General features: G+C 35.5%; 1 protein-coding gene across 1 annotated transcript in view; it reads right to left on the bottom strand.

Moving 5' to 3' along the window:
• LOC124984751 (protein SGT1 homolog) overlaps positions 1 to 24,657 on the bottom strand; it is a 33,506-nt gene extending 8,849 nt beyond the window's left edge. The window contains 12 exon segments of the mRNA XM_047552792.1: positions 6,738 to 6,758; positions 6,760 to 6,846; positions 7,551 to 7,647; positions 9,206 to 9,237; positions 11,132 to 11,148; positions 11,661 to 11,717; positions 15,255 to 15,281; positions 15,284 to 15,324; positions 16,199 to 16,268; positions 17,038 to 17,128; positions 23,984 to 24,041; positions 24,137 to 24,657. Of these exon segments, the coding sequence (XP_047408748.1) occupies positions 6,738 to 6,758; positions 6,760 to 6,846; positions 7,551 to 7,647; positions 9,206 to 9,237; positions 11,132 to 11,148; positions 11,661 to 11,717; positions 15,255 to 15,281; positions 15,284 to 15,324; positions 16,199 to 16,268; positions 17,038 to 17,128; positions 23,984 to 24,041; positions 24,137 to 24,174 (636 nt within the window). The 5' untranslated portion in view covers positions 24,175 to 24,657.
• Between the last annotated feature and the right edge of the window lie 1,557 nt (positions 24,658 to 26,214).

The raw sequence follows: 26,214 nt of genomic DNA, 5'->3' as shown, positions 1-26,214 counted from the left end.
AAAAGGTCTTTATAAAGATAGACAAAGCTCTTAGTAACAACCTGTTTCAAGTGAGACAAACTGACCTAAGCCTGAAATTATACTTAATCCATTCATTAAAGTAGCAGTACGTAATAAACCATGTAAAGCAGTTTTTTAAAAGGTGAAAACGGGGGTGGGGTGGGGGAATAGTTTTCTGTGAATTCTTTTTCCTACCTACTTCACTCTCAATGCTTATATATGCTCTTAAAACTGAAGTCTGAAGTCTTCATGTTTCTGGCAGATACTTCTAATATTACAGTTCAATTTCAGAGATTTTTTATTGTAACCCATTAATAAGCCATTCTATTTTATTTAAGTAAAAAATACTTTAAAAGCTAAATCTTCCATTTGCTTAAAAGTTGCTCTTATATGCACAGGCAAGGTTTTCAAGGTACCATAATATCCTAAAGCAGTATTCACAATTTATTAGCAAGAATCCCTACATCAGTTCTCAACATTGTATGAACTCCTATGCACCTCTGAGAATTTATTTTTTTCTCAATGAAAGGAACTTCAGATTAAAAAGAAGCCACTACTACTCCTAAGTAATCACAGCATCTAGATACTGGCTTCTTAGAAAGCACTTACTGCTACAGACTAGCAGTGAAGGAATCTTTTCCAGAGTCTAAAGAACTAAGGCAGTTTACTGGCAAACTTGTGAGATTCACATGCCTCAAGATTATAGCTATTAAATAACTGTGCCCCTATCTTCAAAGTGTAGTCTTCCCAACATTTTCTTACTCAACTCTTTGCAAATTTAATTGGCACAACAGAACAAACACACTGTCCAATACTGAAGCAGTAGCTCAGTATCCCAGAGGCCACACTGATACATCTTATTTAATTTCTAGGTCAAACTGATAACATCTTGTTTATTCTTATAACTCAAAATCTTTTTCCCTAGCTACCGTACTACTAGAGATTCCACCCAAGCCTCATGCATGTTAGGCAAGGACTCTACCACTAAGCTACATCCCTAGCCCTTTAGTTCTTCCAGAGTTTTTTAACTTTTGCATCCTAATTGCACACAGCATTGGAATTCATTGTTACATATTCATATATGCACACAATATAACAATGTAATTTGACAACTATCATTCTCCAGTATCATTCCCAGTCCTTTTTAAAATTTGTTTTGAGGTAAAGTCTCACTAAAATTGTCCAGGCTCGTCTCAAATTTGTGATCCTGCTGCCTAAGTTTCCTGAGCTGATGGGATTACAGGCCTAACAAAGCTAGGTTCACTTAGGTCACTTTATAGCCATTCTTTAAACGCAAAAGATACTAATGAAAGACAAATTTCTAACTACTTAATTCAAGTATTTACTGAGTGCCAGTCACTGTGCTGATACATAAGGAAACATCTTTTGTTCTCTTATAAACAACGAAAAATCCCTGTGTACATAATTGTGGAGAGCATGATTTGAATTACAGCTTGTCTGACTCTTGGGGCTGCATTTATGCTGGAAGCTGACTGTGTGGAGGTGCAGGTCAAGCTGCCCCTGTTGCTATGGTAACACTGGCCAGGGGGACAGGGCTCCATCGGTCAAGGCTTTGAGTTTAGCAGTCCTCCCAAGGAAAGAGAATTCTGAGCAAAAGATCACCCTAATGTCTCTGCAGTACTCTTCAGATTGTCTGCTTTGCTGAAAACTTTCCCACAAATAACCTTTTGATGAAATGTATATAATAAACTTGCTGAGTTAGCCCTGGAATCAATCAAGCCTCTCCAGGGCTTGATTACCCACCTGGCCCCAATTTTTTTTTCCTGTGTGTGTCTGTTGCCTTTTCTTTATCCCCTATTGCTCCTGCATACCTGGAATCTCCTTAATTAATGATGGCAGATGAGAGATGAGAGGGCTGCAGCAAGTGGCACCCAAATAAGGATCTGAGAAGCCCAGGCAAATAGTGTGTAGCGACAGACCCATATACTAGGAAACACAGAGATATTTAGAAGGTAGTATATTAAAATGCCATTAGTGATGAGTCTTCAGTGACTACTCTCTCAGCTCCTTCATACTTTTCCAAATTTCTATATGTATTTACTATTTTTATAGCCTCAATAAAAATCTAAGTAATTAGGAAAAAAATAATAGCAGTAGTAACATTTATTGAGCACTTATATACCCTGTGTGCTTCACATGTCATCTCATTTAATAAAACCACACTACAAAAGGAGATTATCATCCATATTTTAGAAATGAGAGAACCAAACTATGGAATAATTTGCTTGAAATACCTTTTCAGCTAGATTTTTTACTTATTTCTTCAGAAAAAAGAAGAGATAGACAATGGGGCAAAAACCAATCGTCTAGTTAGAATCACAAATGGTGCTACTTGTTGGATATACTACTTACAAGCAAGTAAATTAATCTCAGTGAGCCTTAGTTTCTCCTATGAAATGAAAATTATAGTGCCTATACCATGTAGGGTTCTTATAAAGATTAAATATCATGTATTAAAAGAATATAGCACTATATCTGACATATAACAAATGAATGTAATCGAAAATATCTTCATCATCATAGACATGGAAAAACCTGGGCAAATTATTTAACATCTCTGGATTTGGTTCTTCTACCTCTAAACTAGTAAGAAAAATACATACACTGAGTAATTGTGAAAATTACATGTTGTAATATACAATACAGTGTCTAGCATGTGATAAACACAGTCAATTAACTATTTTAATTCTGCACAGGTCAAACAACACAGGACTGGATAAATAAAGTACAGTACATGTACACAGTAAAATATTTTGTTGGAGAACATTTAATGCCATAGGGGGGAAAAAGCTATAATGAGTAAGTTTAAAGGGCAGCAAGAGACAATATATATGGCAAAATATTTTTTAAAATATACGAACATGCATGAATGGAAAAGACAGCAAGAATACATTCCAATCTGTGGACATCAGCAACTAATTCAGTAAAAACAAAACACAACATCTCACTATTATCCATTATTAACAGCAAAACAAAGCAATAATCAAATATCCCCACATTTACATATTCAGAAAAACACAAGTACCATGCCCAGATACCCCAACATTATTATACCTGTCCAATACTGAAGCAGTAGCTCAGTATCCCAGAGGCCACACTGATACAGCTTATTTAATTTCGAGGTCAGACTGATTATTCTTGTAACTCAAAATCTTTTTCCCTAGCTACGGTACTAGAGATTCCACCCAAGCCTCATGCATGTTAGGCAAGCACTTTACGTTATCTCTGGAATTTTCTATATATTCTCTTGCTTGTATGATCATTAAGAAAAGGAATTCACTCTAAGACTTCTTGAATTTTAGTGGGTCAAGAGGGAACAAGGGTTATTTTGTCTCCAAGTAAAAACATATTTTTATTTACCATGGTTCCAGGTTTTAATTTTTATATTGTATAAACTTCTTATTTTTGTATTATATGATATAAAAAATTACTTAAAACTAAAAATAAAGTTGGGCATGGTGGCTCACGCCAGTAGGCTCCAGTTAATCTGGAGCTGTGGCAGGATGATCACAAGTTTGAGGCCACTCACAGCATCTTAGCTAGTCCCACAGCAACTGAGTGAGACCCTGTCTTAAACTAACAATGTACCTTAGTGGTAAAGTGCCCCTAGGTTTAGGGAAAAGTACAGAAATAATTTACTTTTCATGTATTCATGTGTCTTGAATGTATTTCACATGTTTGCATATCTATTATCTCCCACAAAAAAGAGTATAAATAGGAATACACAAATATTTCTACAAAGGCAAACTTACCCCAAGAATTGAAAATTCTAATTCTTAAGAACATTTCACAATATAGCTGATACTGAATCATAATCCTGAGACTGACCAGCGATGTCATGAAATTAACATCATGAACAAAAGGAACTGATGGTTTCTTAATTTTAGGAAGTGGATCAACAGGCTGACATGTAAACTAGTATTCATAACCATAAGTGCTTATGTAATGGTAGAAAGAGCTAGCAAAAGATACTGAAAAAAAAAAAAAATTCTGGCTAGAAAAAATGTACTAGATACTACACTGTGAAATACTTAAATACTATTTCATTAGTTTAAGGATACTACCTCTTCCTATTTTGATCATAAATTATTTTTCACTCAAATAAGTAACTGGCTACACACAGATATGCAACATTCATTCAATCTTGAAGGTGGGGAAAAATAGGACTCTTAAAGAAAAGAAATAGTTCCTTTAAAACTAGATTTTAACAGAATCTTATTTTAAGTGATTCTCCTAAGCAAAATGCATCATTTCCTCAATTCATGCAAAGGTTCAAGATATGAGAACATGCAAAATACATTCAAAAGACACGTGAATACATGAAAAGTAAATTATTTCTGTACTTTTCCTTAAGTGCCATCACTAACACTGATTTCATTTTCCATGTTTTATAACACTGTCTCCCTCTGCTGTACAAAAATGGAAAAGGACTCAAAAGATTTCATCACTTATTTCCTTCAAAATAAATTAGGAAAAATTCTATAGATGTATTTGTTTTAAGATATGTATAGTTAGCAGCCCAACAGTTAAATATATTTAAAACATGGAAATTATGAGATCAGAACAAGAAAAATAATCTTCCTTTTTAGGATGCATTGCTTTAGAATCTAAAGTTTTTAATCCAGAATGTAGAAAAATTTAAGCAAAGTAGCACTAGCTTCAGTTGGCAGTCAGAGGTAAAAGTATGCCCTCCTGGGCCAGGATGAACCATTTAGTTACTACGTTAATTTGGGGAAAACATTTGAAATTGCTGAACCTCAGTTTTTCCCCTCTGTAAAACTAAGAATAAAAGCAACCTGGTAACTTCATAGAGCTAATATCAGAATACAATTTAGATTCATTTGGTCACTAAAGAAATATTACTAAGCACCTGTTAGGTTCAATGCATGGGATGAAAAGGGGCTGCCAGTTTAGCAAATAAAAATAAGAGCATGGAACATACTTATACGAAAAAGTTATTCACCACTGATCTGAAATACAAACTTCATTTGTTTCAAACACTAGTTATCTGAAATAAAGTTCTTAAGTTATTTATCACCTATTCATACAAATTAATTTACATTTACTCTGAATGGATATGCACTACAAATCTTGATAGAAATATATAATACCAAATTTATAATTTTCTGACCTGTCTTCCTCTCAAATCTACCTAGTGTTTGTGCTAGATTACTCAGAATTCTTTATTGAACAAGTACTACATTATGAGAGAAAAGGGATAGAATGAAATCTGGTGAGATTTCATCCCTTTTCTGACTTCCCATTGTCTCAAGCAGTTGTTCCACATCTGCTGCATAATTAACCAGCTTAACATTTGGCAATCTTCAAATAAAACTTTGAAAGGGCAAAATCCCTGTTTAACTAGAGTAAAATACTACTTCACATTTTTTGCTCCAAACCTGTGTAGCTGTCTTTTCTGTATGCCTGGTTATTATTCTTCAGGACAGAGGAGGACCTGATCCTATTCCATGATAGAAAACTTCACATGTCCTTATAACTTAAAACTTAGAGGAGTTAATAATGTAACTTTCTGCAGGATTTGTGTATAAAAAGCCATATACTAATGGAAAAAGTTTACCTATATCATTCACTTTCATTAACTCATTTATGATATACTTCATGTAATTTTACTAGTAAAGGATTTCGGAGCTCCTTTAGCCCATAACCCTCATTTATACAGATTCTGAAAACTTAGTCCTGGTCATTATGACAAGACTAAATTCACAGGGCAAGCTAAGAGACAGTCAGATTTTTACAGATTCAATTTAATTCAATATTTCTCCTACTAATTTCACTACTACCTATCTCTTCCAAATGACGTTTGAATATCTTATGAATATTAATTCCATATCTTGAAAGTACAAAGGAATCAAAACATTATATACTTAAACTGTTATTCATTGTTCCTTCACAGTAAAGTAACCTAAAATTCAGCAGAACTAAAAATAAAACAAGAAAGTGGACTTATCTTTACAGCAGTTTCTATTTTTAATTGCATGAGGTAGGGTAAGAGAAGTATTTATACATCAAAACTGACCAAATGACAAGTTCTTCAGAAGAGACATTATCAGTATCAAATCTTATAAACTGTCTATTATATCCACTTTTAAAATCTTTTTATTTTTTAAATTTTATTTTAGTTGTAGTTGGACACAATATCTTTATTTATTTTTATGTGGTGCTGAGGATTGAACCCAGTGCCTTGCATTGCTAGGTGAGAGCACTACTGCTGAACCACAACCCAAGCCCTAAAATCTTTATTGGAAAGTATTCTGGCTCTCTTAATAAGTATACAGGGGCTGGGGAGATAGCTCAGTCGTAGAGTGCTTGCCTTGTAAGCACAAGGCCCTGGGTTCGATCTCCAGGACCAAAAAAAAAAAAAAAAAAAGTATACAAACACTACACAAGCTATGTAGTTTTATATCCCACTGTATTCAAATTTTGGGGATAAGAAACCCTGATACTATAAAATCTTGTGCAGCTCCTCTTTCCTCTTTTTGAGACAGGGTCTCGATAAATTGTTGGGGCTAGCCTGAACTGGTGATCCTCTGGAGTCTCTGGAGTCTCTGGGATTATAGGAGTGTGGTGGTTACCACATCTGGCAATTGTCCTTTTAATTTAAAGGATTTACAAGCTTATTATCACACAGATGATTAGTTCACCAGTACTCTATATTTTGAAAACATTATTGGTGAAAACCCTTTCAATGGCCTCACCTTTGTTGAAAGTACTTTAAAACGTACTTTGTTCTGGTATTATAGGATGAAGCAATCTCAGTTTCAAATTGTAATCTTCTCCAGAAGGAAGTTTCACCAAAGCAGACAACTATTGAACACAAATTAGCAACACATTTGTAAATTTATATAATAATGGCAAAAAAAATTTAAATGAACACAGAACTTGACAATGTGGCAGATTAAACATTTTATGTAGTGTGTCAGATTTAAGAATTTCAAAATAATCTTTCAGTGGTATTCTTCATGTACATTCTCAAATACATAATTAAAGAACAGAATATACATTTTGTAGTATTTATCACATTTAATCACACATATAACATTTAAATATCAAGAAAACACACAAATGCAAAATGATAGTTTGTAGCAAAAATAAATAATTATGCAAAATATTTAATTCTAACCACCTCTCTTAAATAGCTATAAGGTTCTTTACTAAATGCTTAGAAACCAAGTTTTTACGTCATACTTAATACAATTAGTAAATTCTAAGATCACACAGCAAATAACTAGACCTTTTTCATGAAGTCTACCATGTAAATGTAACCAAATCATGTATCTTACTGGTTAACCAAGTTCTGCTTTATATTCTTAATCTAAAGAGAAAAATGCGTATTTAGCTCTTATCAAAACTTTTAACTCAAACTGAATAGCAATGCTTCAGATTTATTCATCATTTTCCATGTTATCTCATGAAGAAATGGCTGATAACTGCAACAGATTATTCTGCAATACACTGTTTGCAAAATATAGTATTTAATCTCCCATATAAAATATGGTTTAAAGATTACCCTCTTTTTCTGAAAATTCCACATTTACATCATTCTTTTGAACATTCTTGATCATAAGTGTAATAATTACTTGAGATTCTGTTTGATACCAATCATACCTATTAAAAAGGAAGAAATTGTTTTTAGTTGTTTTTCAAAAAGAAAAAACTGGTCTGATAAAGAGCTCCACCCTCAGGAACCAAATAGCAAAGGCTGTTGATTCACAAAAATGATTATATGTAACTAATTTTTACTATCTATACTAATGGGAGAAAACAGTAAGGTAGGTGATATCCAAACCTTTCCAGTGGACTTAAAATACATACATCTTTTTCTAACACAGTTGCACTTAAGCTAATATCAAGGATAAAAGTCATTCTAAACAGTTACTAATTATACATTATCAATATTTTATACTCTCATTTCCACCTAATGCTAAGGTGAAGTAAACACTTCTATCCCTATTTTATAGAAGAGAACATGTAAAGTTCAGTAATAGCAGTGGTGCAGTGGACTTGGTCAACTGGAGTCACCACTCCAAGCTCTTCACTGAAGTTGGGAGTAAACAGGCCTCAGCACAGGAAGAGGCAAATGAGCTCAAACTACAGTTATTTCAACTTTACCCATCTTGCCAGGCACAACATATAACAATATCTTCCCCTTCAAATCTTAAGGTATCTGGGAAGACCATGTGTCCAGAGATTATCATTATGTATACCTTTCACACTGAAAGCTCTAAAAATGTAGTAATCCTCACTTTCAAATGAGACTAAGACTATGATCTCCCTGAGGGTAGAGCTATTCATCCTGCCACTATTATATTCCCAGGAACAAGTACAGTGCCTACTATACAATATATTTATTAAGTCAAATGAATTATTTTATGCTCCAAATTCCATAATTGTTATTTAATGCTTATGCATTCCTATCCTTACCGTGGCCACCAGGCAAGCCAAGGTCCCTTGTTACCAAGTACCTGAGAGTTCACTCTTCATTACCCCATAAAGAACATAAAGGAACTTTTGTTGTAACATTTTGAAGTCATTTTAGGTAATTATGTCAAAAAGCACCTGGATTAAAGAAATAAACTTTAAGAATGTCATAGTCTGCCTCTGAAATTCAGTGAGGATGCAAAACTCCAGATCAGTGCCTTGTGATTCTGTTACAGTTTTAAGAATACAATTGGTACACATGGCTAATGAATAACTAAAAATAAAGTCAAAGACTTGGTACTTGCTTACTCATTATTGCAATTGCTATCTTCAGCAATATTAACTTTAAACTCATGTAGAAAAGTTCCTATGAAAAAATTACTTCAAATATAAGAATAGGGCAATTACAAGTCTATTAACCCTACTATGAACTTATTTACTTATGTCATAAAATGATTTAACTGAAAAATGTTCTCCTTCATGTTTGGAAAGGTAACATAATATGGCAACAGAGACATTTCAAAGGTAAGAAGTCACTTGAAATTTACTTAAGTATAAACATTAATACTAACCAGTAAACAGTCTTAAAAAAATAAATTTTTCATAAGGTTATAACACAATTTTAAAAAGAAAAATGAAGAAACTTAAAACCATTTGGTAAGGACTCATCTATTATTAAAATACAGGCTCCTCTCCCCCTTTAGGCACATTATCTAGCATTGTTTTATGAAAAAGAAACACTTACTTGATTTTTGATTGAGTCCGCTGGGATGCAGACTAATTTTGTCAAGTTGAAAGAGAAAGATTTTTACAAGTTAATTTAGTAACTGTACATTAAAATGCATGTACTATTAACTTACCTAAGTACTCTAGTTTTTTTTGATAATGGAGTAACTACATGAAAATTTTCTTCAAAGACTTAACAATAGTATCTGTATCATTAAATAATATTAGTCTTCACATAAAATAGCATGTTCAGCATTTTTATAATTTCATTAATTTAAATTTAAAAAAAAAATTTTTTAGTTGTCAATGGATCTTTTATTTTATTTATTTATATGTGGTGTTGAGTCTCTAACTCTGGGCCTCACTGAGCCACAACTCCAGCCCCATTAATTTAAATTTGAACAGAAACTTTTTTCTAAAGGTATGAATGGAAAGGTTACTTATGCAAAATGTCCAATCCTAGCAACAATGTTAATATTTTAAAAACCATTTTAAGAAACAGTGTAACATTCTAGCTTAAAGTAAAAATGCCTCTGAACTGACCCCAAACAAAAAAGGGAAGAGAGGTGGTTTGGGATCAAAGAAATTAATAAAAACTACTCTAGAGGTCTGAATCTAACTCAGAATTACTCTTCAGTATAAAGCACTGAGTAACAATGTGCATCTAGATCACATTAAGTAGAGATACTAACTAGAACAGATTACTATCCTGATACCAGGAAAATACTAGACTGAACCACAGCAATGATAAAATGAACTAAGACTACAACTTGTTACCGCACCAAGTGTTTTTCTTCTTTTTTGTTTTTTTGTAACCAAATGCAATTTTCTGCTGTTTGTAGTCCTAGCCTCAATCTTAAATATGATAAAACCTGAAAAAACTACTAGCAAGTAAAAAGTCAACTTTTAAAGACCTCTTCCAATTCATTCCCTACCCACCACACCTAGAAATATGGGCAAGCCTGGATGTACACATAGGGGCAGATAGGACTCACATTTGTAGATATTCAAAGCCCTTGTTACTATGCATGCACATATTTTGCCTGAGGCTCACAATAACCTGTCTGATGTAGATTAGTTCTTTCAGTTCCAGTTTACACATGAAGACATCTCAGAAAACAAGTGACTTTATGTCACAATATAATTTTCAAAGACTGAGATTAAATCTTTGGAAATGTACAAAGTACTCAAAAGGTTAAGTAATTGCCCATAAAGAGAACTGGGAGCCAGGTGTAATGAAGCATGCCTATAATTCCAGCTACTCTGAATGGTGAGACAGAAGAATCATCAGAAGGATACTGAATCCTAGGCCAACCCAGGAAACTTAGTGAGAACCCGTCCCACCCCCCAAAAAAAGATGACTACACTCAAATATCCTGACTCCATGTATTTTCTTTCTTGAAAATAAGTAAATCACTACTACTAAAAAAGCATTAGCCATGTTTAAGTATGTTATACATAAGCCTAATTGATTAAAAAATAAAACCACTTCTCAATTCTGCCATAATTTTAATGACTGAAAAGACCTGAAGAGTTTCATGTCCCAAACAATGACGAACATTAAAAATGAACTAGATAAATGTAAGTATTTTCAATTTTACTTACCTTGTGTGTTTTAAGTCAACCATAAAAAGTCCTAAAATTGCACAAGTGATTCCAATTGTTTAAATGTGATGCCTTTTTAATAATGAAGATAGGAGATAACCATCACGATCATACTAAAACAAACCAAATTAACTTAACCTACACAGTAAATTCATTAAAAGAGCCCAACTTCATGAATACAAACCTTTATATGATTTCAAATGGCTTTACTTCAGTTGCTACAAGAACTAGTATTTAAATTAAAGTGCTTAATACTCATCCCAACTCCTATCTCAATATGTGTTGATACATAAAAATTAATATGAAGTAAAAACATAAAGGATGAAAACTATGGACTTACCACCTCAGATTCTGACCCTATAAACATAAAATGGAAACATTCTCAGACAACATGCATTTATAGAAAAGGTTACATGATTTCTATAGCACAAACAACTAAAAAGCCAATTCTCTGTATCTTTCAATAAAAGAAATTGGTCTAATTTGTAACTTGGAATCATGTTAGACTCCTTCTTCCTTTTTATTTATTTATTTTTTTGGTTTAATATTTTCGTATTTGTTGATGGACCTTTGTGGTGCTCAGAATCAAACCTGGTGCCTCACACATCTAGGCAAGTGCTTTACCACTGAGCTACAAACCCCAGCCCTCCTTAAGTCATTTCTGACCAATATACCATATATATTGCATAGAATATATTCAAATCTCCCTTCATATAGGAAAGTAAACAAACAGTAACATATCATTGAATTCAGTATTTAAGAGAATATGTACTATTTATAAAGATTAAAAACAAATTTGTTAAACCAAACACTTGAAATGTTTACTTCTTTGTGAACTGAAAGACTATGGAGAAGCCTACATAAAATACTTACCATCAGAGCATCTTGACACCTTTTAATCCAGGCAACGAAATTAGTACCTGCACCTACAAAGAAAAAAACTATAACATCACTCAATCGGCACAACATAACATATTCATTTAACAAATACTTACAGAGTATCTACTATGTACCAGGCACTATTCTAGGCACTGGGGATTCAGCAATGGACACCTATCATACATAGCAGAGAATAGCAATCCTACTATTTTCACTGTAAACATAACCAATACTAGTTGTTCACCCTAGGAAATTTTGCTTTGTATGCTAGATTAGTTTTAACTACAGTTGACCTACTCATTTCTCGGATATTTTAATCTACATTTTGTCCCACCTCCCCTGCTCTTAAAGGAGCATCCTTCACATAACAACATCAGACCTGAATCAGACTCCCCATATGCCATCAAACTTGGTGGGGTAGAGAACTGGCAACTAGGACAAGGCTGAAAAGACTCTCCGGGCCCAGCCTGCTCTTCAATGCAGGTACCTATTCTGTTTACTACTCTCTTAGTGGCTTTACTTGTTACCATGCCTTTCCTACTTAAGATTTTGTAAAGTTGTTACATCTCCAAAATTTATATGGCAACCAAGAGACTATTTACAGCAAACTATATAAAAGTAATAATGTGAATGTGTACATAAAACAATTTATTCTTAAGATCCAGATTCTTAATGACATCTAAATAGTCACAGTCCCTACCAAGATATTAACAAAAATATTAAAAGTACTCTAAAAGTTTATGAATTCAAGCTAACTGCAGGCAAGATTAACCTGAAAAATGAAAAGCAGTAAAATTTAAAATTTACTAATTTACTAATTTATAAAAGAAATTAAACTACATATGCCTGAATAAAAATTTAAATACACATGCTAGGTTCTACTAAGGAAAGGTCATATTCAAAACCCTATGGAGGGGGCTGGGGTTGTAGCTCAGTGGTAGAATGCTTGCCTAGCATGTGAGAGGCACTGGGTTTGATTCACAGCAACACTTAAAAAAAAATAAAGATATTATGTCCATCTACAACTGAAAAAAAAAGAAAAGAAAAAAAAACCTATGGATGGGCTGAAGATATGGCTCAGTGGTGGAACACTTGCCTACCACTCGGTTTGATTCTCAGCACCACATATAAATGAATTAAATAAAGGTCCATCAACAACTAAAAAAAATTTAAAAAAAAACAAAAAACAACCCTCTGGATGGCTGGGGCTGTAGCTCAGTGGCAGAGCACTTGCCTAGTGTGTGAGGCACTGGGTTCAATCCTTAGCATCAAAATAAACAAAATAAAGGCATTCTGTCCATCTACATCTATAAAAATAGAATAAAATAAAACCCCTATGGAATAACCTATTATTCAAATAATTAGTAAATAAAACCAAGTTTCCTATACCATATATAGAGAGAAAAAGGTACAAAGCTTAGGAATTTAGAGAATAGGATGACTCTTGTCTCCTTAGTGTTTTCCAATACATGTCAAGACATTAGATAACTAGACTCTTTAAAACTTGCTAAGAGCAGACATGTTGACTTGCTTGTTGAAGAGCCATAATTCATGTACCAAAACTGGGAGAAGGAAGTTTAAGAACAATTACTATTGCCCAGATCCCTTCCTAATTTGTAGTTTCCATTTGCACAGTTGGACCTAAAATCCTTTCTTTTGAGTAGGTATACAGCAGAGAAGCATATGTTAAAGGTCATGAAAATTTTAAAATATGTAATACTTTAGAAGAGAGTTTCTCAATCTCAGCACTGACATTTTAGACCAGATACTACTTTATCGTGGGGGACTGTCTTGTGCACTATACAATGTTTAGTAGCAGTCCTGGCTTCTACTGACTAGATAGTATGAGCATAATCCCCATATACCAATCATAAAACCTCTTCAGACATTGGCAAGTCACCCTGGAAGCAAAACCATTTCCAGATGAAAATGAATGCTTTAGAGACTTGTGGTAATACTCTACAGTAAGATATAGTATAGTACAATCAGGATTATGCAGTCTATAATTATTCTACAAGATTACTTACAACCTGTTATCTTTCAGTATTTTATAAATTTTTAAATTTTCAGTTCTCACAATTTGTCTTCACAAAATACATAGCTGGGATAAGGTACATACTCTCAAAGGTCCATATTTCTTCTGTACCCTCTCGTAATTTACTCAGATTTACACTTCACTTTTCCATAAAGGTTATATGTTGAGATTTCCCATCTTTGCAATCTTAATAACTTAAAATGAACAGACTTTTAAACAAGACAACTTTTCCATTAGAAAAAAATAAAGCCAGACTCAGTATGGAGAGAATATGGAGTATTTAAGTTTTTGACTTTGAACTGCAAAGTTTATCTATGATTTAAAGGCTAAAGAAAGGCCAATTTAATCAATTTTAAGTGCTGTCAAATTCTGCAATCAATACAAAACGCCATTAAAGAAGAGGAAAAAAGGGATCCAAGATAGCGGACTAGAGGGAGGCTGTGTTCCTCGTTGTTCCGTAACTCCAGTTTCAAACAGAGGATATCTGTTTCTTGGTAAGGCAGTTTTTGCTGCTTATCGATCCCCTGTTTACCCCACTTGTTTACTGTGATCACCTGCAGTCTGCCAGCATATCAACGCCTTTTTTGAGTGCAGACTGCTCACTGTCAGGTGCCTATCATCTACCATTTGCCTCCTCTTGCCTGTCCATCGCCTGCCTTATACCTATCCATCACCCACTGCACGAGTTTCACCTCCCGATCATCCGACAACAGTCAGCAAACTGATCACCAACTGCCAGTGGAGTGCGAGCTGCCTGCAGTTGCCTGGAAGTTCACTGTGACAGTACCTGCAGGTTTGATTACATGTGGCTGCCGCCATTTTGAGACAACAGCCAGGCCCCATAGGACCCCTGGCCTGACTGACTGAGCCCCATTTCCAGGATCCCTCAGCCCAACCCATCACTCCATGCCTCTGGGCCCTCACATCGACTGACTGCTCCCTGCTGCCAGGACCCCCAGACCGACTGACTGTGCCCTATCACCTGGACCCCAGACCGACTGATTGCACCAGGCCTCCAGGATCCCGAAACCACACCAAACACACCCGACCTCCAGGACCCCTGCCTGACTAACCACACCTCGCCTCCAGGACCTCAGCTGACCACATACACACCCTGAGCTGCAGCTCCCCATCTGCCAACACACTGGAAGCCAGAGCGGCCATCTTGGTTAAGCCTGGAAGCCGTAGCTCTGATCTTAAGGTGGGGCAAATCCCATCCTGAGACGCCTACTGGAGACCTGAAGCTCACTGTCAGGTACCTCTCATGCATCAGGCTACTGAAGACTGGGAGGTTTGAATACTATACTGTTATAGTGTAGATTTTCCTTTTTCTCCTTATTGAACAATTTTAAGTTTTTATTTCTTTACTTTTCTTGCTCTCTTTTCCTTTTGTATACCTGTTCCCTCAGAGTCTCTTTCTCCCGTTTTGCATGCTAAGAGAGGAAAAAGGTATTGAGTTTCTACAATTGAGATTATATTAATAAAATTCAGCTATGGTATTTAAGACATAGAAATGATAAGTTTGTTAGAGTATAATTCTAATACTTACTATCTAATTTCTGTCCTTCCATAAAGTTTCTAGAGCAGCAGCATAGTTTTTTTCATGGTATTCACATATCCTGCATGAACATATTAAGAACAAATTAACACATGTATGAGAACATGGAAAATAGTCCTCTTTCTAAATAAAAAATTTCTTAGTATTCTCTACTTTTGGAAGATTTTTTTTTTTTTTTTTTTTGGGCAGGGTTGGGGAGTAGCGGGGTTGGGGTGTACAGCGATTGAACACAGTTGTGCTATACCACTAAGCTACATCCCCAACACCTTTCGTTTTTTTTATTTTGAGACAGGGCCTCACTAAGTTGCTGAGGTTGACCTTGAATTTGCAATCCTCCTGCCTCAGCCTCCCAAGTTATTAATTACAGGCCTTTGTCACAGCACCCAGCAGAAAGAATTTATTTTAAGTATATGCTAAAGAGCCAAGAGATTTTCTAAATTACTATAACATCTAGTATAATTCTCTCTAAAATTCAATTTTACTTCAGAAGGAATTTGATTTTAATTGTACAATTGCTCATCTTGAAATATAATTACACAAAAAACTAGATTTAAAAAATATAAATAAAAGTTTTCCTAGCATTAAATGTAGCCCATCCAGCTTGGCTGGGGAACAGGTGTTCTCTAGTCAGTTAAGTACAGTAAATTCCAAAAAATAAACAAAAAGAGAATGTGAAATCTATCAGTTTCATCTATAACTTGCAGTTACTTCAACTGTCACTAATTGAAAACATACTGAATATAAACCTCCTATCATGAACTTTACTTAACATAAGAGAATTATGTTATATGTGAAAATAAATCAATTCTAAGCTATAAAATGTATAAAATGCACTTCACTATATATCTATATATAAAACAACCAATTCATTCAAAAAAATGAAACACCTCTTAGCTATAGTCCAAGTCCAACAAGAAGAGTAGTTATTTACATACCCTTTTCTCATTATAGCAGTGGAATTATTTGGATTGAGTTCAAGAGACCTTTTTATATCAGTAACAGCATCTGTATATAAAAAGGACAAGTTTTTTTAAATCAGTTATTTACAGATCTAGCAAATACTATACATCAGAATCAGTCTTAAACTCTTATGTTGCTGGAAAGGCCATACAGTTTTCTGTTGGTTTTCGTTTGTTTTGCAGTGCTGGGGACAGAACATGGACTCACACATTAGACAAGCTTTCTACCACTGAGCTACATCCTCAGCCCCAAATGGTCTCAAACTGGGAAAAGCTTATGAGATAAGATTCAAATAAGTATTACCTTCATAAATTTCTTTTGACCTAATATTTAGTTTCCTTTTTAAAGCTTTTCCATTAATAAAGTTCTGTGTCATAGTTCTTTTCTCATTAACAACATTTATGTAATGTACTTCAGGACATTAAATTCTTCCCAATGGGTTCTCAATCAGAATTTTTCTTAAAGTTACATAATACATAAATACATTTTTTTATTTAAAAAATAAGAGCATTTCATTTATACGCTGTGAAATAATACATTTTTTTATCAGTATATCCAATAACTATAATTTAAATCTGTACAAATTCTCTACCCACCGAAGAGACACCCATAATGGTTAAACGTGTTACTCAACATGTTTATCACACTGCAGCTACTTCACCTATCCCTGAGAAAAACCAATTTAAAAATCATACGAAAGATCAATTTAAAAATCCTCAGATAACCTCTATTTTTTAAATTCTTTTTGTCTTGGACAAAATTTATGAGTAACTGATAAAGAAGAGACAATAATACACTTCACAAGAGAAGTTACCACAGTAATTTCCAAGAAGAATATGACAATAAGCTCTTTGACAATAATATTGTGCATCATCTGGTTTCTGTTCCAAAGCTTTAGTCAGCTCCTACAAATATAAATGATGAGTGTTAGTAAATGTTTTTTTAAAGTCATTGAATTCTAATTAAAACATAACTTTTAACCAAATAATCTATTATTACAAGCTATTTGGAGAAAAAATAACAGGGAAACAAATTGAGAGTTTTTCCTTGTAAAGAGGATCAAAATCTCTCCTTCCCTTCCCTACTCCATGCTCAAAGAACACAACATACTGTAACGTCTATGTAAAGCACTTAGCAGTTCCTGGTCTACAGGAGAAACTTAATAATTATCCCCCATTTATTCTGAAAAATTTAGCTGCTATACATTGACCAGCACAGAGTTTCTCCTAATTTGGAGAAAACTCAAAGATCATACAGATCTTTGAGATGCCCAGAAAATGTAAAGATATCCTATTAAAAAATAAAAAATAAAAAACAAAAAAACTAGAGGTTAAATCTAGAGCTCAAAGAGGTTAACAGAATCAATAAATACAAAATTAAGCTTACATGGCTCTGTCCTATTCTCTGTAAATGGCAGAAAACCCTAACAGATTACTTTCTGTTTCAAGCCCAGACAGACTCTCACAGAGAGCTAGTATCAATTGACCAAGAGTTATCGTTATAGAGATTAAAACTTTTACCACCTTTGATAGTCACAGTATATAGATGGTAGCTGGAAAAATAATGACACAGGAAAAGATCTCACAATCAGTAGATCAAGGACAAGTGCAGACAAACAGATATACTTTTACTCTACCCACTGCCCCTATCACCCACTAGACATTTGGTAAAATGTAAATTATTTCAACAGCCACATGTGTCACTGACTTTGCTTTAATAAAGCAGTGTATACTACAGAATCAAAAAACACCTAAAACCAAAATACTTTTTACCATCTTAATTTGTAGGTCCAATTAGTAATGCTAATCAAGTTTTGTTACTATGTCTATGCACAAAACTCTCCAACACCTTTCCAGGTGACTCGGTAAAGGTCAAATTCTTCGAGAAGGTCCCCATTTTTGATATGACTCCCCGCATCTCTGATTTTGCCTTTTACTACTCTACCCCTGGTGTTCTTCCCTTACAACCACAATGGCTTCCATAAAGTTCCTCAACCACTTCAGGACTCTGCGACTCTGTTGTAACTGGAATGCATCTCCCCTAGATTTGCAGAGAATGCCTTCCCTGACTTTCTAGTTAGTTATAATACTGCCAAAGACAGGATTCAAATCCAGGTCTGCTTGACTCTCTAAAGTAGATTTTAACCACAAAACAACACTGCTTCTTAGTTACATGTTTTTACTCCTTGTTGCCAATACTATCAGGCATCTGTATTGATGTTTTTTAATATTCTCAAAATTCCTAGCATCAAACTTCAAAACAATTTTGAAAGTAGCAGATAGCTTATTTATCTATTTAACTACACCTTCAAGTAAAACTTCGAGCTACTTCTAAGAAAACAAATATTATGGTCAAAAAGGCTTATAGAGCATACTGATGGTTGGATCAATTTAGAAAGTACTTTTAGAAAAAGAAAAATGGAAAAAAAAAAAAAAAAGAAGTACTTTTAGAAATATTATATAAGAGACATAAGCCAGACACTAGAGCGGGGAAAAAAGATTTAAACATACACTATATATGCATTTATATATATATTCCTTTTCTTAAGAAGTTAGGTAAAAGAAGCTTCTGCATTTTAAAACACCTTTGTAAACCAAAACATAATACAATTTCTGGTTAAAGAGAACCAGTTATGATTATTCAGTTAAATAAAATAAGCAACTGACTTAAGACTGTTATTGAAAAAAGTTACCAAAAAACACAGCACAAACTTTAAAGCATGACACACAAACTTATACATCATGAATAAAACTTTATATTTTGAATAAGCAACATACAATAAAACAAGGAAAAGCAAAGTTAAAATAATGATTTGTGGTCTTTACATCTAACTTATGGCATATTTTTAGAGTTCTGCATTTTCCTTTCTGTTCTCTGGACAATTGCTGCTGTATGCTAGACTACAATGGGACTAAACAGAAGTTATCTCAAAAAGCAAGGTTCTTCAGTGCCAAATCTGAATTATAGCAACAAATGACTATTATTTAGTAAAGACCTATACTAAACACTGTATTGCCATTTCCAGGACAACCTCAGCAACTTAGGGAAGCCCAAAGCAATTTAGCAAGACCCTGTCTCAAAAAATAAAAAGGGTTGAGTGTAGCTTAGTGGTAACCCCTGGGTTCAATTCCCAGTACCAAACACCTTCTCCCCCCAAAACCTAGTCTAGGTCTGTAAGTGTCACCCAATATGTACTTAATGAAAGCTGCTGATTTCTCTCCTTGCAGACTTTTCTCAGTCTTTCCCATATTGTTTTACCCTCCTTTCCTTTGGCAAAACAATACAAAAATATTTAGGCCCATAGACTTAACCTTCTCAAAGTCACTAGTAACACCTTTGCCAAATCCAATGCACTACCTAACTTCATCATTTTGTGTCTAACAAATACTAATTAGGGCTTTTAGTCTACTATTCTAGGAACCTCTTTAAAGCTTTTTCCCTAAGGCTCATTTATATTTAGTCTTCTTCCCTCTAGCATATCTTCTGACCTATCTAGTGTCCTAGCTTCACATGTATGTTGATGTATGCTGGTGATACAAGTCTACATTGAAGCTAGCCAGTGCTCCTGAGCAACATCCACATATTGCCAGTTCTCTTAAGACTTCACCTGAAATGTCCCAGAGATAATCCATATACAATATTCAAGGTTTAAAACCATCCCTTCAAACTTATTGCCCATCCTATGTTCTTATCTTCTATGCTTAGTGAAGGATACCAACTTTGCAATATTCCCCAAGCCAGAAACACAGGAGTTATCCCTTATTAAAATTGTCACCAAGTCTAGTGCATTTTACATAAAATAATTCCCTTCTAGGCCCTCAAATCACTGCCCTAGATTTCAACATTCACCGCTTATCATGCATCACTGTATTTCTATGCCTCCTCCAATCTATTATCTACTTTGCTTTTAGAGCAAGCGTTGTAATTCAGGTAATTTCATTTGTTTCAGAATTCTTCAGAGATCTGCATGATTATGATAAAACTGAAAATCCTTAGGGTCTTAAATGGCCTGGCCTCTGTACTTGTGTAACCTTTATCTCACAGGACTTGCCTCCTTACACTGCATGTTCTAACACCACTGAACTATTAATGTGCCTAAAACAGAACAGCTAGAGCCCTTTCCATATGCCAGGCACTGTAATAAGCAAATGCGAAGTACTGTATGATCTTCAAGATATTCAAGATAATTCAAGTAGGTCCTGTTTTTTTTCCATTCAACAGTTGGGAAATATACTCTAGAAATGAGATTTATACCTCACAAACTTCGGAGCTTGGGTTCTTTTTATTTTTGTGATCCTGGGGATGGAACCAGGGATAATCTACCACAGAGCTACATCCTTAGTCCTTTTTATTTAATTTTGAGATAGTGTCTTGCTGAGTTGTCAAGGTTGGCCTGGAACTTGCAATCCTCTTGCCTCAGTCTCCCAAGTTGCTGAGATTAAGGCATGCTTGGTTTCTTAACAGAACCTGAAATCTTTGTGCCTCAGAAGATTCTCAAAATTTGCATTTTTCCATCCCTACGTACTGCAACTTCCTCTACAAATTTGTTTTACTTTAATATGTTCTTATTTTAATCGACAAAATTGTACATATTTATGGAGTAAGATATGACATTTCAATAATGTATACAATGCACAATGATCAGATCAAGGTAACTGGTGTTATCACCTCAGATATATGCCATTTCTTTATATCGGGTAAATTCAAAATCCTCTCTACTAGCTATTTGAAACATACAATTAACTGTTTGTAAACCAGTTACCCTACTGAGCTAGAGAACATCAGAAGTTCTTCCTCTTACCTAAATGCCCCCCCTACACCCACTGTCCATCCTCCATGATTTTTTTTAGCCCCACTAGTCAGTCTCTATTCTGCTGTTCTTATTGTACTATAAGCCCATTACAATAGTTATCTTATATTTTAATGATCTGCTGACTTGTCTGCCCACAAGACTATAAATTCCTCATGGCAGTCTTTTCATCTTTAGAGTCTTGGTCCCAGAAAAAACATTCACCACTAATGAAATGTTGTTTGGTGAATAAAAGAAAAAATGTGAAATAGCTTACATTACACAGTCAATTTCCTCCTTATTCCTAATTGAATGGTCTTATGTAAAATACATTTTTTGTGGGGACTTGGGGGACGGGTTCTGGGGACTGAGCCCAGGGTCTCACACATGCTAGGGCTAATGCTCTACCATCACAGCTATAGCTCCTAACAAACACATACATTTTAACCAACAAGATAGCAAGTACCTGACTCCTAAAATGGCCACTGCTAAAGTAGCCCTTGGGGAAACAAACTAATATTCAGCATCAAAGTTCTGGACCTACTTATCATTACCAATTACTTAATAATTTACCTGTTCATCTTTGTGAGGGCATCTCAAGGTTTAGAAATATCATTTCCTCCTAGTATAGCTGGATTTATATCATAATCATCCTCCCTATATTCAAAAGTTTCTAATTTCAGGTCTGTGGTAGGTCCTAAGAATATGCATTTCTAGCAAGATGATGCTAGAGTTGGTCTGAAGACCACACACTTGAGAACAACTGTTCTCTAGCAGTACACTAAAAGTCGGTAAACCTGGGTCCTAAGGCCCCCATTCTGCCTCTAACTGCTATTTACATCTCTATGACATATCTCTTGGATGTGAGTTTTAATTCTATACAATGCAAAAAAGGAAGAGTAAGACATATGCTACTACATGAGTTGTAAGGACTTTCTCTAAGAACGCAATGAATTCAATGATGATGCTGATATTGCAGGGTCCAATGTCACAAGAACTAAGATCCTAAAACTAACCACATTCCTAGTATATACAAAAAAAAAAAAAAAAAAAAAAAAAAAGCAAGCATGGGTTCACTAAGATACATGTACAAGAGTATTCACAGTGGCTTTTATTCATACTATATAATAACTAGAAATATTCCAAATGTCTTTTTAAAAATAAACTGTGCTATATTTATACCACTGAATGATATACAGCAATGAAAAAAGAACTCCCACTACACAAAACAAAATGTATGCTCAAATAAGGATTAAAGAAAAAAAAAAAAAAAAAAAGCCAAACAGTGGAACACACTTGTAATCTCAGCAGCTAGATGGCTGAGGGCAAGAGGATCAGTTTCAGGTCAGCTTGGGAAACTTAGTGAGACCCTGTACCAAAACTTTAAAAAAATAAGTAATGAAAAAGACTAGGGATGTAGCTAATGGTAGAATGGTTGTCTATCATGGACAAAGTTCCAAGTTCAATCCCCAGCACCACAAAACAAAACAAAAAACAAGAATACAGTGAATAGAGCGCCTATGATTCTGTTTGTGAGTGCATGATCAAGCAAAACTAACAGGACAGATTATAAGAGTTACTGAGGAATTATTGGCTGGGAAGAAGCATAATGGAACCTTGTAAATAGAGATGTTTATTTCTTGATTGTGTGGTGTACACATATAAAAATTTGTCAAGTGGACTCAAATTTTGTGTTATTCAAACATGTCATATCTCAATAAGAAATAAAAAGTAAAATAAACAAGATGGAAAATGACAATGAAATTCATTACATGAATATTCCTTCAGAGCAACTTTGATAAAACTAGATTTAAATTTTAAAAAAGCAGTAGTTCTAACAGGTCTATGACAAATGCAGTTTCAGAAAATGAATAGCTACCTAGGAATTGTGAAGAAAAATGCACAATGCTTCCTGTAACATCATTTCAATACTGATCCCAGAAGCCCTTAATCACCTTATTTTGGAGACCTTTATTTCCAGTGCCAAAAAACATACCCAGACCTGGCCTCTGACTTCCTTATCTCATCTCCTATTCCTTTCATTCCACTTTAATTGAATGGGCCTTTTACTGCTTCTTGGTACAGACCACTTCATAATCTTTGTATTGACCCTTCTTCCTGCCTGGAAAGCTCTTTCCCCAAAGCTCCAAGAAAGTTCTTTCATTTTTTCAGGTCTCCACTCAAATCACCACCTCCTCAGAAGGCTCTAGTACTTCTTTTAGAAGTAGCTAGGAAAGAAAAAGGTTCTCTTGCTTTATATTGTTAACACAACTTGAAAGCAAGAACTCCTGGCTAAATTTGTGAACCACAGCAGCATGGCTGTAACTCAGGGTCTATTCGTTTTTATTGAACTATTAACACTCTTACATTCCATTACAACTTCATGGTCTTCCAGAGCACAAAAACACATAAATTAGTCTAGTACATAAATAGGACTAAGCCATAGCAATTAGCTCCTGGTACACAGCAGCTCTGAAAAATATTTATCAACAACGAATGAACGATGAACAGTTACAGGACATCTGGAAAGTTTTAGGGACATATGGGGAAAAGGTTTTTGTTATAATACACTGAGTTCATACAGGCGCTTAACACAAGTCTGATATGTAAGAATGGCAGGATGATTATCAAATGAAAGAGTAAATTAATATCATCAAACCCATATTTCATTTCTTCCAACAGTCACAAATGCCATTTAAACAACACCAAAAAGGCAAGCTTCCCACAGACCAACTATGCCCCAAGAAACAAAATTGATAAGGTGGTTTTCTCAGGAATTGCGGGATGCAGGAGTTCGGGAGAGAAGGATTAAGGGGTCTGGCCCAAAAGGGTCAGTGTGGGGCAGAGAAAGGACACCGAGGATCTCAATATTGGGGGTTCAGACCAATAAAAACTGTAGCCAAGAAGGCAATGCTCGGAAGAGGCGGGGTTAGCCAGAACAGAGTGGAGGGGAAAGAAATGGCTCTCTTACCTCTAACGCCGCCTGGGGGTCCTCTTCAATCAAAGCATCTGAGAAGCACTGGAAAAACCTGCCAGGAAAACAACGACTTCAGCAGAGCACGCTAACCAAAGGAAGGGGGGGGGGCGTTTAAAATAAACAATAAAGGAGAAGGAAAACACGCACCGCTGAGCTGTTGCAGGTCCTGCTGCGGCCGCCGCCATCCTAAACAGTCACTGTCGCTGCTGCCGGAGCTGCTACTACCGCGGTTATCAGGACCGCCGCCGCCCAAGGGGAAACTTCTGGAGAAACACCAACCGAGCTTCCGTCCTAAGTAGCCAACGAGCAGGCACGCAGCGTGCGGCTGGGGGAGGGGAGGCGACCAGCAGGCGCAGGGCCGGTTGGGAAAGTGGAGGACTGGTTCTCACCGCCCAGCCTGGGGTCCCGTGACCAGCTCTAACAATCCCTCCCTCTCCCTCGAAGCTATGGTTACGGAAACCGCCAGTACATTCGTTTGCCCTTTCTTCCTCCGCGTCCTTCCCATCCCCCGCCAGTACTCCAAGAGCCTTCCGGAGTTATCTCAGAAGCACTTTTGTAATGCACCGTTATCTCTCAGGAGCTTTTGACGAATGGGGCGTATGCATGTCTGTTAATTACACAAGCTACATTGATTATATTTTCACTGAAGTTCTCATCATGGCTACCGCAGGACGCCAACCTTCGTGACCGTGACGTCATTCGCGGCTGCGTGTGTTTTTCCGGGATCAGAGTCCCGGATGGCGCGTGGATTCCCGCGATCGTTGCGCCGAGAGCTCTAATAGGTTTCGACTCGCCGGAAGTTGTTTTGGCCTTAGAGAATCTGCAGAGGAAAACTTTCGTTTCCGCTCTGTGCGCGTTTGCTGATCCTTTTTCCATCAGGCCATGGTTCAACTTCTTTCTAGTCGGCTTCGCAGACCAATTACAACCTTTCCTATAGGACAACACCGAGGAAGGAAAGTGGCCTAAAATTGTCTCGGTGCTGCTTTATATGCCAACCCAGTCGGCCAGGTCCTCCTCAAACGTCCTCTGACCCAAGCAGATCTCACTGGGAAACGTCCACCAAGTTCCACGGGACAGAGTTAGAATAGGGAGCTGGAAAGAGAAGCTCTGTAGTCCTAAGTAATTTGAGCGTCTGCCATATCCATAGTCCACACTAAATTCCGGGTGTCAAAGATGTTAATGTCCTCAAGAAGTTTAAATCAGTTTGTTCTAAGTGATAGAACGAAAGAAGTAGTAATAGGAGCACTTAGCTAAAAAGACTACAGGGTTAGCTTCCTCAAATACATGATACTGGAACTCGTCCTTGAAAGTTGGGAGTCGATGAAAGGAGGGATACGGCAATCAGGACAAAAAATGTTTGAAAACATAATGAGAGCTAAAATTTGAACTTGAATTTTCTCAAAGAAACGGTTAATAAGTGCTAGATCATAATGGGCCATGTGTGGTGCGCCAAGAAGCCTGGTTAACTTTCCTTGCCAATTTATTATGGGATTTTTTTTTTTTTTTAATCTGCAAAGGCAGCAATAGATTAGCATTTTTAAGGTAAATTATTGTATCGTGAAGGAACATTAAAGGGACAAGGAGAATAGTTGTTGGGATACAACTTTTAATGTAAGTCAAAGAAAATGATTTCGGAATCCACAGTAGAGTAGAAGAGGAAGTCTGAATTAAGATATCTGAGATAAAACTGCCAGGACTTGCTGATGAATTGAAAAGGAAAAAACTTTTTAGTTTGGGTAATTAGCGAAAGATGATACCAGTAGCCAAATTATAAGACTGAAACGTATCAGATTTGTAAATAGAGTATTCATTTGGATATAAAATGGAAGAGTTCACAAGCATACACAAAGACAAGAAATGATGGCTGTAAAGACCAGACCCTTTGAAGTCTTTTTTATATACCATTTTTTAAAGTTTTCTTATCAGTTTGTAATAGTTCATTTGGTTTAGAGAGGAGTCATTTGTCAAATACATCTATTGCAGATACATTCTCAGTTGTCTTTCATTCTCTAAATATTTGTAAAAACGTAATTCAACTTGATGTTCACTGCTTTTGTGCCTCATTTAAGGCTTTGCCTACACCAAGCCTGTGAAAATACGTTCTTCTAGATGCCTTATTTTACTTTTCATATTTGCTATATCTCCCTTGAATTAATTTTGTGAAAGGTAAGAGGGTAGGGGTTAATGTTCATTTTCTCCCCCATATGGATATCCAATTGATCCAG

The sequence above is a fragment of the Sciurus carolinensis genome, chromosome 5, assembly GCF_902686445.1.
Source record: "Sciurus carolinensis chromosome 5, mSciCar1.2, whole genome shotgun sequence".
Lineage (NCBI taxonomy): Eukaryota > Metazoa > Chordata > Mammalia > Rodentia > Sciuridae > Sciurus > Sciurus carolinensis.
Note: the sequence above shows the minus strand (reverse complement) of the source record. Positions and strands in the feature narration are given on the sequence as shown.